We start from the raw sequence: 13,939 nt of genomic DNA, 5'->3' as shown, positions 1-13,939 counted from the left end.
TTTGAATTAGTTTCTGCAGTTGCAGATTCTTCTTCACTGTTTGCCAGAGCAACCTCATGCCTTCTTTGAACTTCTGATTTCTTTCTTGTGTTCTCTTGCATTTCTTAAACTTCTGAAGTTCCTCATTTGCTCTTTCCTGCTTATATGTGTTATGTACCTCCTTTTCTTTAACCAGTCCTTCAATCTCACTCAAAAACTAAGATTCTATCCATTATTGCAGAGAATTTCATGTGATGTAGACAGATGGTCATCATTGTATTTGTCAATGTCAGAAAAAGTGAATGCCCTGAAGATCAATAGCATTCCAAAGATTAATTATCTGTTCCAATCATTACTAGTGCAAATCCTTCCAGTTAACATATTTTCAACAATTTGATAAAATAACTAAAGCTTTTCTCCTTTCAGAGATAGCACCTCCTTGGTATCGTATTGCTCTTTCTCCCATCCCTACGTTACAATGTTAGTCTATCAAGTTATCTCCTGAGGCAGGGTCTCACCCAATTATATCAATATGCATTTGTTCTGGAATAAACTAGCCAGATTATTTAAATTTAATCTATACTTGAATGAAGTTTCATGTATCTGGATGAATCCAAAGTTGTGTATTGATGTCCCCTTTCTTCTGGAGAGAATGGGAAGGGAAAGGCATAATTAAATTGGGAGACCTTTATAATAGTGATAGTTTAAAATCTTTTAATCAATTAACCCAACAGTATGATATTTCTAGGTTACAATTTTGGAGATATCATTTGCTACATACAACTTTTGGTTCTACACAGCAACCCCCACAAGTTGCTACGATACTGTCTACTGTACTTGCTGCATATGGTAAAGCTTCAATTTATTATTCAGCTTTAACACAAATTTCTGGGGACAAAATTCTGTTGGGTCTTAAAAGAGCATGGGAAAAAGACCTGAGTATGACTTGAGACAAAAGAGTGGGACAAAATCTGCAAAAATGTCAAAACAATGCCAAGAGACCAGAGGGTGTGCCTTATTCAGTTTAAGATCCTACACTGTTTCTATTAGACTCCAGCAAGGTTACATAGATTAGGGTTGAAAATTACCCTGAATGCTGGTGCTGTGAGGTGGATAAAGGGGACTTAGTACATGCTCTCTTGTCCTGTCCCAGAATTCAAGAATTTTGGATTATGATACACAAGTATATTGGTGATGTTTCAGGTATTCAACTCCCTTTCTGCTCTAGATTTTTTGTCTTGGGTTACTTGGGGTACTTAAACACTCTCAAAATTGGATCCAGATGAGCATAATGGTAGGAAGACAAATTATACTTAGAGGTTGGAGGAACTTGGGGGGGACCATCATTTCAGTAGTAGGTCACAGAAATAGCTGAAGTGGAAGCTTTTGAATGCATGTCTTACAAACAATTTGATAGACTGGACATCTATAAACAAAAATGGGAAAATATCTAGGTTTCCTGTGGGGGGGGGGGGAAATAGTGGTGGATGTAGTGGTGAAGCAGATTGCTGAATGGTAGTCTTTTCTGTTATTAGAGGTCTAACAGCACACTTGGTTATTACATTGATATTTATTTCTGCCATGATTGTTTTTATTTTATGAATAATTTTATGTTTTGCAAGCTATGGTTTACATAATTTTAACACTAACTCAAGGGTTCGAGGAAAAAAATTTCTAGAAATAAAATTTGAAAAAAAGATTCTCTAAATCTGTTATCTTTACCTTTTCTGACAGGCATATAAAAAACTTTATATTCTCAAAACTTCACTTTTGAAGAACTTCCACTTACCAAGTACACATTTGCCAGAAAACAACCTTCCCAAGTCCACATATGCCAGATACTTTCTGAAGCATTAAAACAGGCCTTTCTCCAACTTTGAATCACAACCGGAAGAACTTATCTGACAATTATCTTGAAACTAAATAAACCAAAGAATCAGAGGACAGTAAGAGGAAAAAGTGGCAGGAGAACAAGGGGCATAAATGTTGCACAAGCTATTGAAAGAGGAGAAATAGAACAAACTGACTCTTTTCACCACACCAAGAGCACCAGTAGAAGAGCTATAGGGGCTAAGATTTTGCTTATGATATTGCATTAGTAAAAAGTTTAACCCATTGCCTCTTGGTGCAGGCAAACAAGTCAAAGTGCAGTTATTAAACTTGCACTAGAGAACAAGATCATTTTAAACTTTGGCAAACAAATACCAAGACAATGGAAGACAAAAACAACACAAATTGTATATTAGTGTGAGACAACCGTTAATGGGCCAGTAAGAGAGTGAGTGGCGTGGTGATTTTGCACGATAATTAGGGAGTTATTGTGCTTGCAAGTGAGAGGGTGGAAGAACCGGAGAAAGACAGATTTAAGGACAGTTAACAGGCTTGTACAGCGAGCAAGTTCACGGATGTTACCCCAGGTGTGACGGGTTACCTGCATGTCTCTCTCCAGTTGCAGTAGGTGGTAACGGTGCCAGGTGAGGAATGCGGGCCCCTCATGGGAGAAGTCGACGTCGCCGAAGGTGCGTCCGGCGCCCAGATAGGTCTTGCTTACTGAGTAATAGTGGGTCCAGACGAAGAGATTGTAGATGGAGATGTTGTCGAATTGTGGACTGTTGCCGTCGGCGCCCAGCAGCTCGGGCCGGCGGCGGGTGGCCACCACCAGCTCGGGGTGGGGAGTGAGTTTTGCCCTATGCAGAGCCGACACCAACTTGGCCCTCTCATCTGGGCTCAAGCTCAGCACATTCCGGCGGAGGATCCGCAGAGGCTGGCGACAGTCAGAGCCAGTCCAGCCGAAGCGGCAGGTACTACAGTCGAGTCCGCCAAAGTTAGCCGCACAGCGGCAACTGCGGTTAAAGAAGCGGAGCGGCCAGCGTTCGCGCTCGTCGATGCCGTCGAGCGGGTACTGGGGGCCGTGTGCTGCCAGGTCGACCCGTACGTCTGCACACACCCCCCGGCCCCGGCTGGATCCGCAGCGATCTCCCGGCGCGCCGCTCGGCGCCGGGCAGCACTCGCCGCTCCGCAGCACCTCTGGGCTCACGCACTCGCGGGGGAACTGAGCACCCACAGTGTTCAGCAAACCTGTCAACAGCAGCCACTCACGTACGCGCTCCATCCGCAGCTTTAGGAACAAAGTTGTTCTCAATAACTGGCCGCTGTCCTTCAAAGCTCCTGAATCTTCTCATTAATTGCTCGCTAGTCCTTTGAAGCTCCTGATTCTTTGCCCCCCTCTTACTAAACTCATCACTAATCCGCTTTCTCCACACATCTTGGGGAATCCTCTTTAAATACTAAATCATCCCATGTCAGGGGACAGTCTGCTGTTCACCTCGTGATTTCTCTTTCAGGCCAATAACGTAGCGGAAAATTGTTAACCTTTATTCATTTAAAAAGATGTTTTCATTAATGATCATTGTATTTCCATAGTGTGTTGTCATCCCCTCTTAAGGCACGAGTTTCGGAAAGGTCATTATTAGACCCAATGGGCTATTCAATCCGTGTCTATTAATCCTATCAGCCACAACTTTCTCCCACTTGCCATACCAGGTTGAGGGCTCATGCTTGTCATTGACATGCATTTAAGGTGAGGTGAGGTGAGGTGAGGTGAGGTGGAGTGGGGGAGTTTAAAGAAGGGCACGTCGTGTTATCTTACACCGAGAATAGTGAATGTCTGGGAGGGCTACCGCTGTTGTTGGGAACCAAGTGTGCTAGCAGAATTGAAGAGGATTTTAGATAGGCACATGAATATGCAGGGAACGGGATATGGATCATGTGCAGGTAGAAGAGATTGAGCTTATTTGGTATTGTGCTCGGCACAGAAATTGTGGGAAGAGCGGCTATTCGCGGTGATTCGCTCAATGTTCTACATGCTTCTGAGGGATGAATTTTACAGACATCAATTGTGTTTTTTTTGTATTGACGCTGGGGACCATTCAACCCAAAACCCATATAGAGCAATCTCATCAATCCCACTCTGCCACTCATTTAACTCGAACAATTTTGATTTGTTCTTGCAGGCCCGTCAACTTCCTTTGATTCTTTTACCAGTTATCTACAGTGAAGGGGAAGAACACATGCAGAAAGACAGAACATGTAAGCTCTGGATATATCTAACTTAGGTATGTAACATGGGTTGCTGTTGTTGTGAGGTTCTCTGCACCTCCAACCCAGCACTCCTCACGTTAACTCAGTGAAAAATGTCCTCTGATACAGTAGAAATATTCTGACCTTCAAGTTCAGGGAGCTCCATGCTGTAGAGGTATGTGATCAGGAAGTTTAGTGCAACTAGCACAAAGGTTCGATAGAGAAAGTTCAAAGTAAATTTATTATCAGAGTACATATTTGTCACTGTATACAACCCTGAGATTCATTTTCTTGCGGGCGTACATAGTAAATCTGAGAAACACAACAGAATCATTGAAAGCCTGCACCCAACAGGACAAACGACCATTCTGCAAAAGACGCCAAACTGTGCAAATACAAAAGGAGAAAAACAATAATAAATAAATAAGCAATATATATTGAGAACATGATATGCAGAGCCCTTGAAAGTGAACCCATAGGTAGTGGGAACAGTTCAGTGATGTGGCAAGTATAATTGTGTGAAGATATCCCTTCTGGTTCTTGAGCCTGATGGTTGAGGGGTAATAACTGTTCCTGAATCTGGTGGTGTGAGTCCTAAGGCTCCTGTACCACCTTCTGGATCACAGCAATGAGAAGAGAACGTGACCTGCATGCTGGGGTTTCTTAATGATTGGTCTTGGTCTCTTGGTCTTGAATATCTATGTATATTCAGATCCATAGATTCTGCTTGAATTGCTGAGTTCCTCCAGCATTTTCTGTTTGTTGCTTAAGGATGGGTGCTGCCTTTCTGTGACAACACTCTGTAGAAATGCTTAGTAGTGGGGAGGGCTTTACCTGATGGACAGGGCAGTATCCAATTCTTTTTGTAGGATTTGCCATACAAGGGCATTGGTCAAGGCAGGCATGGGCAAACTACGGCCCGGGGGCCATATGCGGCCCGTTAAGCTTTTTAATCCGGCCCGCAGAACTTGATGAAGTTATATTAATAAACCTTGTTAACATTTTTTCCCCGCAATTCTGGCGTTTTCCCAATAGATGACGCACTCTATATACATTGACCTTTGTTGAGGTGCAGCGTATTATTCCACATTTGTGCTTTACTCTTTGACCTCTCACCCCTTCTGTAAAGATGAGTGGAGCTAAGAAAAGAAAAGTGGTTAGAGAATGTCGGGTGTTTAATAAGGAGTGGACAACTAAATATCTTTTTACCGAACACCGATCAACTGCTGTATGCCTGATATGCCAAGAGACTGTGGCAGTTTTTAAAGAATATAATATCAGCCGTCACTTTGCCACAAAACATGCCAACTATGCTAGTAACCAGTCAACGAAAGAACGGGAAGCTAATGCTCAGAGGTTGGCAGCTAATTTACAGGCTCAACAAAAAATTTTTCACCATCAAACTGCCATTCATGAGTCAAGTACCAAGGCGAGTTTTATGCTGTCATTCAAATTAGCAAAGGCCAGCAAGCCTCTGTCTGAAGGCGAGTTTTTAAAAGAATGTATGGTGGAGACAGCAGGTGTATTGTGTCCGGAGAGCAAAGACAAATTTGAAAAAATCAGTTTATCACGCAGGACAGTGACTCGCCGTGTGGAACTGATAGATGAAGATATAACCAGCGACTTAAATAAAAAGGCAGAGTCGTTCACGTTATATTCATTAGCACTGGATGAAAGCAACGATGTAAAAGACACTGCTCAGCTCCTCATTTTTATCCGAGGAATTAACAATACTTTTGAAATAACGGAGGAGTTTTTGACAATGGAGTCTCTGAAAGGAAAAACACGGGCAGAGGACTTGTATGATCGGGTGTCTGCTGTCATCGAAAATATGAAGCTCCCTTGGAGTAAACATATCAACGTCACCACAGATGGATCTCCTAATTTGACAGGGAAAAATGTCGGCCTGCTGAGGAGAATACAGAATAAAGTGAAAGATGAAAATCCTGACCAGGATGTTATTTTCCTTCACTGCATCATCCACCAGGAATCTCTATGTAAGTCGGTATTACAGCTGAATCATGTTGTGAATCCTGTCGTAAAACTTGTCAACTCTATACGTGCAAGGGGACTTCAGCACCGTCAGTTCATCACGTTCCTGGAGGAAACTGATGCAGATCACCAGGACCTACTTTATCACTCCCGTGTCTGCTGGTTAAGTTTGGGCAAAGTGTTTCAACGAGTATGGGAGCTCAAAGATGAGATCGATGCATTTTTGGAGTTACTGAGGAAGGCCGGTGAATTTCCTGAGCTGAGCAACAAGAGCTGGCTTTGTGACTTTGCGTTTGCTGTGGATATATTTTCACACATGAATGAACTGAATGTGAAGCTACAGGGGAAGGATCAGTTTGTGCATGACATGTACACAAATGTGAAAGCCTTTAAATCCAAGCTGGCTTTTTCCTCCAGGCAAATTTTGAATAAGTTATTCACTCATTTTCCCACACTAGCCACGCTGGAAGAGGCCGGCGCAAATGTGAAAAAATACAGCGAGTCACTGGATGTGCTGCACAGAGAATTCTGCCGTCGCTTTTCTGATTTTGAAAAAATTGACAAGTCATTTCAGTTGGTGGCCTGTCCCCTGTCACAAGATCCTGAAACAGCACCAGAGGAGCTACAGCTGGAACTGATCGACCTTCAGTCTGACCCCATCTTAAAAGAGAAGTTCAACTCTCTTAAACTGAATGACTTTTATGCTTCACTTGGTAAAGAGGTGTTTCCAAACCTCCGGAGGATGGCACAGAAGATGCTGGCGTTGTTCGGCTCGACCTATTTGTGTGAACAGGCGTTCAGCGTCATGAACATCAACAAAGCCAGCCACAGATCCAAGTTAACTGACCAACACCTCAGATCCATCCTGAGAATCGCCACAACAAAACTAAATCCAGACTTTGATGCGCTGGCTAAAAAGGGAGACCAACAACACTGTTCCCACTGAAATTAAAAATAAGTTTCTTCGTTGTGTTATGTAAAAAAAAAAATGCATTTGAAAATATTTTGTTCAATAAGCCTTACATGTTACATGTCATTTCTGTTAAGTGATGGACATGAGTAGTGCGCAGGTGCACGTACTTTCTCAAAATAAAAAATGCGCTCCAGATCAAATAACGCGCTCTACATACTGGCGCGCTGTCACTGTTCTGTCCTTGTGCTGGTCGTTGTTGAGTTTTGGCACAGGGGACAATTGAATAAGAAGGAGCAGGACAAGTAGACCTGCATCTCCTACCATTTTTGAAATAAAGACAGTCAGGAGGAGAGTGATGATGATAATATCTTGAAGGATAACAGAATTTTCAGTGCTTTAAAATAATAACTGTTACTATTAAAAAAAGCTGTATTTTATTCATTTAATTTTCAGTGTTTTAAAAGTCATTTCAATAAATAGCTAAATACCATGGGACTTCAAAGACAGATATTTTGTTGTAATGCATTTGTTCATTTTCAATTGAAATTAAAGCACATGTTTTCTACATATCCCATGATATTTTATTTTCTCTTATGAGGTGTATTACCAAAACACTCCATCCATCTGCTCCTGGTCCGGCCCCCCTGTCAAATTTTAGAACCCTTTTGTGGCCCACAAGTCAAAAAGTTTGCCTACCCCTGGGTCAAGGCCAGACCTTGTGTTCAAGGCCCGAGTTTCCAACCCCACTGTCAGTACATATTTTGGGAATGAGATGTGCATGAAGTTGCCTGGTTTTGTTTGTGCAATAGATGTATACAATGCTGATATAATCTACATGGAGAGATCAGGCTAGTACTGTTAATGATAATACTGGACAGAACCATATGAGATAATTTGCAAATTTTCTGAATAAAATATTTTTGAAGTAAAAATGAATTAACACCTATAAGGACTCAGCCCTCATGACCAATGTATTATGGATAAGACCATCTTCCATTGGGGATGTGTGTTTGTCTCACAGGTGTGAAAAGGAGTGTATTCAGTCTCTATAAAATGAAACTGAGAATCTCAGAACAAGCCTACACTACCAGAGGGTCATTAGGAACAATTGTATACTTTGCTTCACAGATTCATGTCTCACCCTAAGCAATCCAGACATAGCACTCCAGGCCAAGGGCTTCACCTTCTATCACAAGGACCGAATAGTAGCAGTATCTAATAGCATTTGCTTCATGATTAACTCATCATGTTGCACAAACATGGCAATTCTGTCTCAGTTCTGCTCTCCTGACCTGGAACATCTGGTAGTCAATTGTCATCTGTTCTATATTCCCAGGTAGTTCTCAACTGTCAACTTGGTAGCAGTGTAAATTCCACTCTGGCAAACATCAGGTTGGCACTGGAGGAGCTGTGCACTATGATCAACAGTTAAAGACCACACACCCTGATGCCCTGCCAGTCACGTAGGGAATTTTAACCAGGCTAACTTAAGGAAGTCTCTGGCCAACCATGTCTCCTGCAGAACTAGAGAAGCTAACATACTCAATCACTTCTGATGTTCGGATTGGTCATTGGTCAAAGGAGCTTTGACCAGTGGCCAATCCAGACATCGGAGGCTTTGAGAAGAGGGGACTTCAATCAGGTCCAGTGCCTGAGGATAAAAGGCAGCAGCGGGTTGCTACAGAGAAAAAGAGCTTTGGCCAGCAACCAATAGGTGTTTGGGATTGATTAGCAAGAGCAAATTAAAGGAAGGCAGGGGCAAGTAGAGCGGCCATCATCTGAGTGGACAGAATCAGAGTGGTGATCTTGAGGCTTTAGCTCTTTGATGCTTTGTGAAGAGTGGTTTCAGTCAGAGAAAACAATGAACAGAAAAGCTCTAAGTTAAGATCCCTTCTTTATATCTCCTAGGACAGTAGAGATGCTAGGCAGAGTAGTTGAATGCTCCTCTTATGGGATGTGGGAAGGCAGGGAGACCTCCATTGTCCCAGATGACTACAACTGTGGGAAGTGTATCCAGTTGCAGCTTCTAACAATCTGTGTAAAGGAGTTGGAGCTGGATGAGCTCTGGAACATTTGGGAGGCTGAAGGGGTGATAGATAGCACATGTAGAGAGGTAGTTGCACCAAAGATGTAGGATACAGAAAATTGGGTGACAGTCAGGAAGGGGAAAGGGGTTAAGGAGCCAATGCAGAGTACCCCTGTGGCCACCCACTCAACAACAGGTACACCACTTGGGATACTGTCGGAGGACAGTCACAGTGGTTGGTCTGTGGTACTGAGTCTGCCTTTGTGTCTATGAAGTGGAGGGGGGAGAACAGGCACACTGTGGTGTTGGGGGAGTCATTCGTTAAGGGAAGGGACAAGCGGTTCTGAGGGTGAGAATGGATTCCCAGATAGTATGTTGCCTTTTGGGTGCCAGGGTCTAGGATATGTCAGATTGTGTCCTCAGCATTCTTAAGTGTGAGGGTGAACAGCTAGAAGTCGTTGTCCATGTAGATACCAATGACATGTGTAGGAAGAGTAACGAGATTCTGCTAGGGAGTTCAACTAGTTAGGTACTAAGTTACGGGCAGGACCTCCAGGATTGTGATCTCAGGATTGCTGCCTGTGCCATCTGCTAGTGAGGCCAGAACTAGGAAGATTAAACAGTTTAATATGTGGCTAAGGATTTGGTGTAGGAGGGATGTCATCAGATTTTTGGATTGTTGGGCTCTCTTCCAAGGAAGGTGTGAGCTGTACAGATGGGATTGCTTGCACCTGAACTGGAGTGGGACTTGTATCTCATTGGGAAGGTTTGTTAATACAAAATTGCTGTCAACAGGAAACGGGATGAATTGCAACATAAAAGATGGATAAAATTGAAAAGAGTGAATACAGGATTGAAGGTGTATTTGAATATGTGCAATATACAGAATTAGGTAGATAAACATGCAGTACAGTTGCAGATTGGCAGGTATGATGTTGTAGGCATTACCGAATCATGGCTGAAAGAAGATTATAGCTGGGAGATTAATGTCCATGGATACACATTGTATCAAAAGGACAGGCAGAAGGGCAGAGGGGTGGCATTGCTCTGTTGGTAAAGACTGAAATAAAATCATTAGAAAGAGGTAACATAGGGTCGGAAGGTGTTGAATCATTGTGGATAGAGCTAAGAAACGGCAAGGCTAAAAACACCCAGATGGGAGTTGTATTCAGACCTCTTAACAGTAGTAAGGATGTGGCCTACAAATTACAATGAGAGATAGAAAATGCATGCCAAAAGGGCAATGTTACAATAATTATTCTCATTTGTTACCCTTTTCTCATTGTTACTGTCGGGAAAGAGGTACAGAAGCCTGAAAGCACACACTCAGCCATTCAGGAACAGCTTCTTTCCCCTCATCCATATGATTCCTAAATCGACATTAGAGCCATGAACACTACCTCACTTTTTCTCTTGTATATCATTTCTATTTTGCACTATTTTTAATCTAGCTATTTAATCTACATCTATATACTTGTATTTTTTCTATATTATCATATACTGCATTGTGCTGCTGCAAAGTTAACAAATTTCACAACACATGCCGGTGGGCTTCTGATTCATGGGGTAGTACAATTTGCAGGTAGATCGGGAATATCAGGTTGGTGTAGGATTCCAGGATGGGGAATTTCTAGAATGCCTATGAGATGACTTTTTAGAGCATTGTGTGGTTGAGTCTATCAGAGCTTATGGTTATAGAACCCTTAGGGGAAGGTGATCATAATATGTTTGAATTCATTCTAAAATTTGAGAAGGAGAAGCTAAGGTTAGATGCATCATATTACAGAGGAGTAAAGGGAATTACAGAGGCACGAGAGAGGAGTTAGCCAGAATGGATTGGAAAACAAGACTGGCAGGGATGTCGGCAGAACAGCAATGGCTTTTAATTAAATTAATTAATTTAATTAATCTAATTAGCTTAGGAGTAGGTAATGGAGGCAGCAGTTAGGGCAGTTGAGTGCTCTGTTTGCAGTATGTCGGAAGTCAGGGCGAGCACAGCTGTCCCTGATGACTACACCTGCAAAAGGTGCATCCAGCTGCAGCTCCTGACAAACCGTGTTAGGGAACTGGAGCTGGATGAACTTTGGATCATTCGGGGGGCAGAGGCAGAAATAGACGGGAGTTTCAGGGAAATAGTCACCGCTAGGAGTCAGGAGACAGGTAGTTGGGTGACTGTCAAGAGAGGGAAGGGGAATGGAGAGGAAGAGCAGAGCACTCCTGTGGCCGTTCCCATCAACAATAAGTATACTGTTTTGGATACTGTTGGTGGGGACGACCTACCAGGGAAAAGTTGCAGTGGTTGTGTCTCTGGCACCAAGACTGGACCCTCAGCTCAGAAGGGAAGGAGGGAAAGAGGAGAGGAGTAGTGATAGGGGATTCGATACAGGGGGACAGGCAGGAGGTTCTGTGGAAGAGATTGAGAATCCTGGATGGTCTGTTGCCTCCCTGGTGCCAGGGTCCACGATATCTCGGATCGAGTTTTCAGTATTCTCAAGAGGGAGGGTGAGCAGCCAGATGTCATGGTCTATGTAGGGACCAATGACGTGGGTAGGAAGAGTGAGGAGATCCTGAAAGGTGAGTTTAGGGAGCTAGGTGCCAAGTTAAAGGACAGGACCTCCAGGATAGCAATCTCAGAATTGCTACCAGTACCACGTGCAGGTGGGTTTAGAAATAGTAAGATAGTGCAGATCAACACGTGGCTGAAGACACGGTGCAGGAGGGAGGGCTTCAGATTTATAGATAATTGGGCAGTTTTCCAGGGAAGGTGGGACCTGTTCCGGTGGGATGGTTTACATCTGAACTGAAGGGGGACAAATATTCTTGCAGGTAGGCTTGCTAGAGAGTCTCCAGTGGATTTAAACTAGATATGAGGGGGGAGGGGAACCAGAGTGTAGGGACAGATGTATGGGAGGAGGAAAAAAAAGAAGACAGTAAAGTTCTTTGTACTGTTAGAGATAAACAGAGAGGAAGAGGTGGAGAATTTCTTAAATGCATTTACATTAATGCTAGGAGCATTGTAAGAAAGGTGGATGAGCTTAGAGCATGGATTGATACATGGAAATATGATGTTGCAGCTATTAGTGAAACATGGTTGCAGGAGGGGTGTGATTGGCAACTAAATATTTGTTGGATTTTGTTGCTTCAGGTGTGATAGAATCGGAGGGACAAGAGGGGGAGGTGTTGCGTTGCTTGTCAGAGAAAGTATTACAGCAGTGCTCTGACAGGATAGATTAGAGGGCTCGTCTAGGGTGGCTATTTGGGTGGAATTGAGGAATGGAAAAGGTGTAGTAACACTTATAGGGGTGTATTATAGACCACCTAATGGGGAGTGAGAATTGGAGGAGCAAATTTGCAAGGAGACAACAGATATTTGTAGTAAGCACAGGGTTGTGATAGTGGGAGATTTTAATTTTCCATACATAGACTGGGAAGCCCATACTGTAAAAGGGATGGATGGTTTGGAGTTTGTAAAATGTGTGCAGGGTAGTTTTTTGCAGCAATACATAGAGGAACAAACTAGAGAAGGGGCAGTGTTGGATCTTCTATTAGGGAATGAAATAGGTCAGGTGACGGAGGTATGTGTTGGGGAGCACTTCGGGTCCAGTGATCACAATGCCATTAGTTTCAATGGAATTATGGAGAAGGATAGGACTGGACCCAGGGTTGAGATTTTTGATTGGAGAAAGGCTAACTTTGGGGAGATGCAAAAGGATTTAAAAGGAGTGGATTGAGAAAATTTGTTTTATGGGAAGGATGTAATAGAGAAATGGCGGTCATTAAAAGTGAAATTTTGAGGGTACAGAATCTTTATGTTCCTGTTAGGTTGAAAGGAAAGGTTCAAAGTTTGAGAGAGCCATGGCTTTCAAGGGTTATTGGAAACTTGGTTAGGAAAAAGAGAGATATCTACAATAAATATCGGCAGCATGGAGTAAATGAGGTACTCGAGGAATATAAAGAATGTAAGAAGTGTTACGTACCCGTGACATGTGACAGTGGTACCCTTGTCACATGACAGGTGTTGAAGCTATACTGGAATTGAGGTAATTGTCTTGTGATGGTGGAGTGACATCATTTTCCTGCCAGTAGAGATCATGTGACAGGTTTTTTTTTACAGGGTATAAAAGGAGGACCCCTCCCTGTGAGGAGGGGCAATTCGTGGCTGGATTTGCCATTTTGACTTCATGCCACTGTGTGATTTAATATTATGACGCAGTGTGGTTGAATGACGGAGTTTTATTTAATGCCTAAAGTTTAAAAGGTCATTGCCAGCAGTTTCTTTATAATACTGCTAGTTGAGAATCAGTGGAGAGTGAAGATCGGAGTTCGGGAGTTAAAAGATCGAGGAAAGTCGATTTCGACGGTGAAACAGGTTCGACCTTGTTTGATCCTCATTCAGAAGGAATTCGTTGACTGTGCTCGTGTTAATCCCTGTGAATAGCAGAAAGGATTGAGTACAGTTTTGTAAAGGAAAGGTCAGTGCCTTTAAGCTGTTTCATTTTCCATCTTCATAAATTCTCCGTGGGAAAAGTATAGTTCAACTGGGAATCACAACAAGACGACGTGAAAGAGAATTTAAATCATCTTAAAAAGTCTCTCCCTTAAATGGACTGTAAGCATTTTGAACTTTTGCAATACTACTTTGAAGAATTGTTTAAACTTCATCGCTTTAAGAACTGTTTAAACTGCCGCACAGCAGCTGATTTCCAGTTACGTTAGTGATTTGTTTACTTTTGGGGGGGGTTTGTTTTTCAGTGTTTAATAAACGTTTTGTTTGTTATCAAAACCCTGCCTCACTCATATATTTATTGTTGCTGAATCCGTAACATAAATATAGGGGCTGCGTCCAAGATGGATCATTTGAGTTTTGAATCGGTGTTTTGGAAAAGGGCAATACGCGATTCTATTGTTTGATTGGCTTGTGAGTGGTATTCGGCAACATTGAATATTGA

The 13,939-nt window shown here is 42.7% G+C and overlaps 1 protein-coding gene across 1 annotated transcript in view; it reads right to left on the bottom strand.

The window, feature by feature from the left end:
• The window catches only part of tyrp1a (tyrosinase-related protein 1a), a 41,744-nt gene extending 38,497 nt beyond the window's left edge, over positions 1 to 3,247 (bottom strand). The window contains exon 1 of the mRNA XM_073048410.1: positions 2,411 to 3,247. Within this exon, the coding sequence (XP_072904511.1) occupies positions 2,411 to 3,091 (681 nt within the window). The 5' untranslated portion in view covers positions 3,092 to 3,247. The remainder of the gene's footprint in view (positions 1 to 2,410) is intronic.
• Positions 3,248 to 13,939: the final 10,692 nt, after the last annotated feature.

The sequence above is a fragment of the Hemitrygon akajei genome, chromosome 6 (genome assembly GCF_048418815.1).
Source record: "Hemitrygon akajei chromosome 6, sHemAka1.3, whole genome shotgun sequence".
NCBI lineage: Eukaryota > Metazoa > Chordata > Chondrichthyes > Myliobatiformes > Dasyatidae > Hemitrygon > Hemitrygon akajei.
This window is presented reverse-complemented; position numbering and strand designations above follow the sequence as displayed.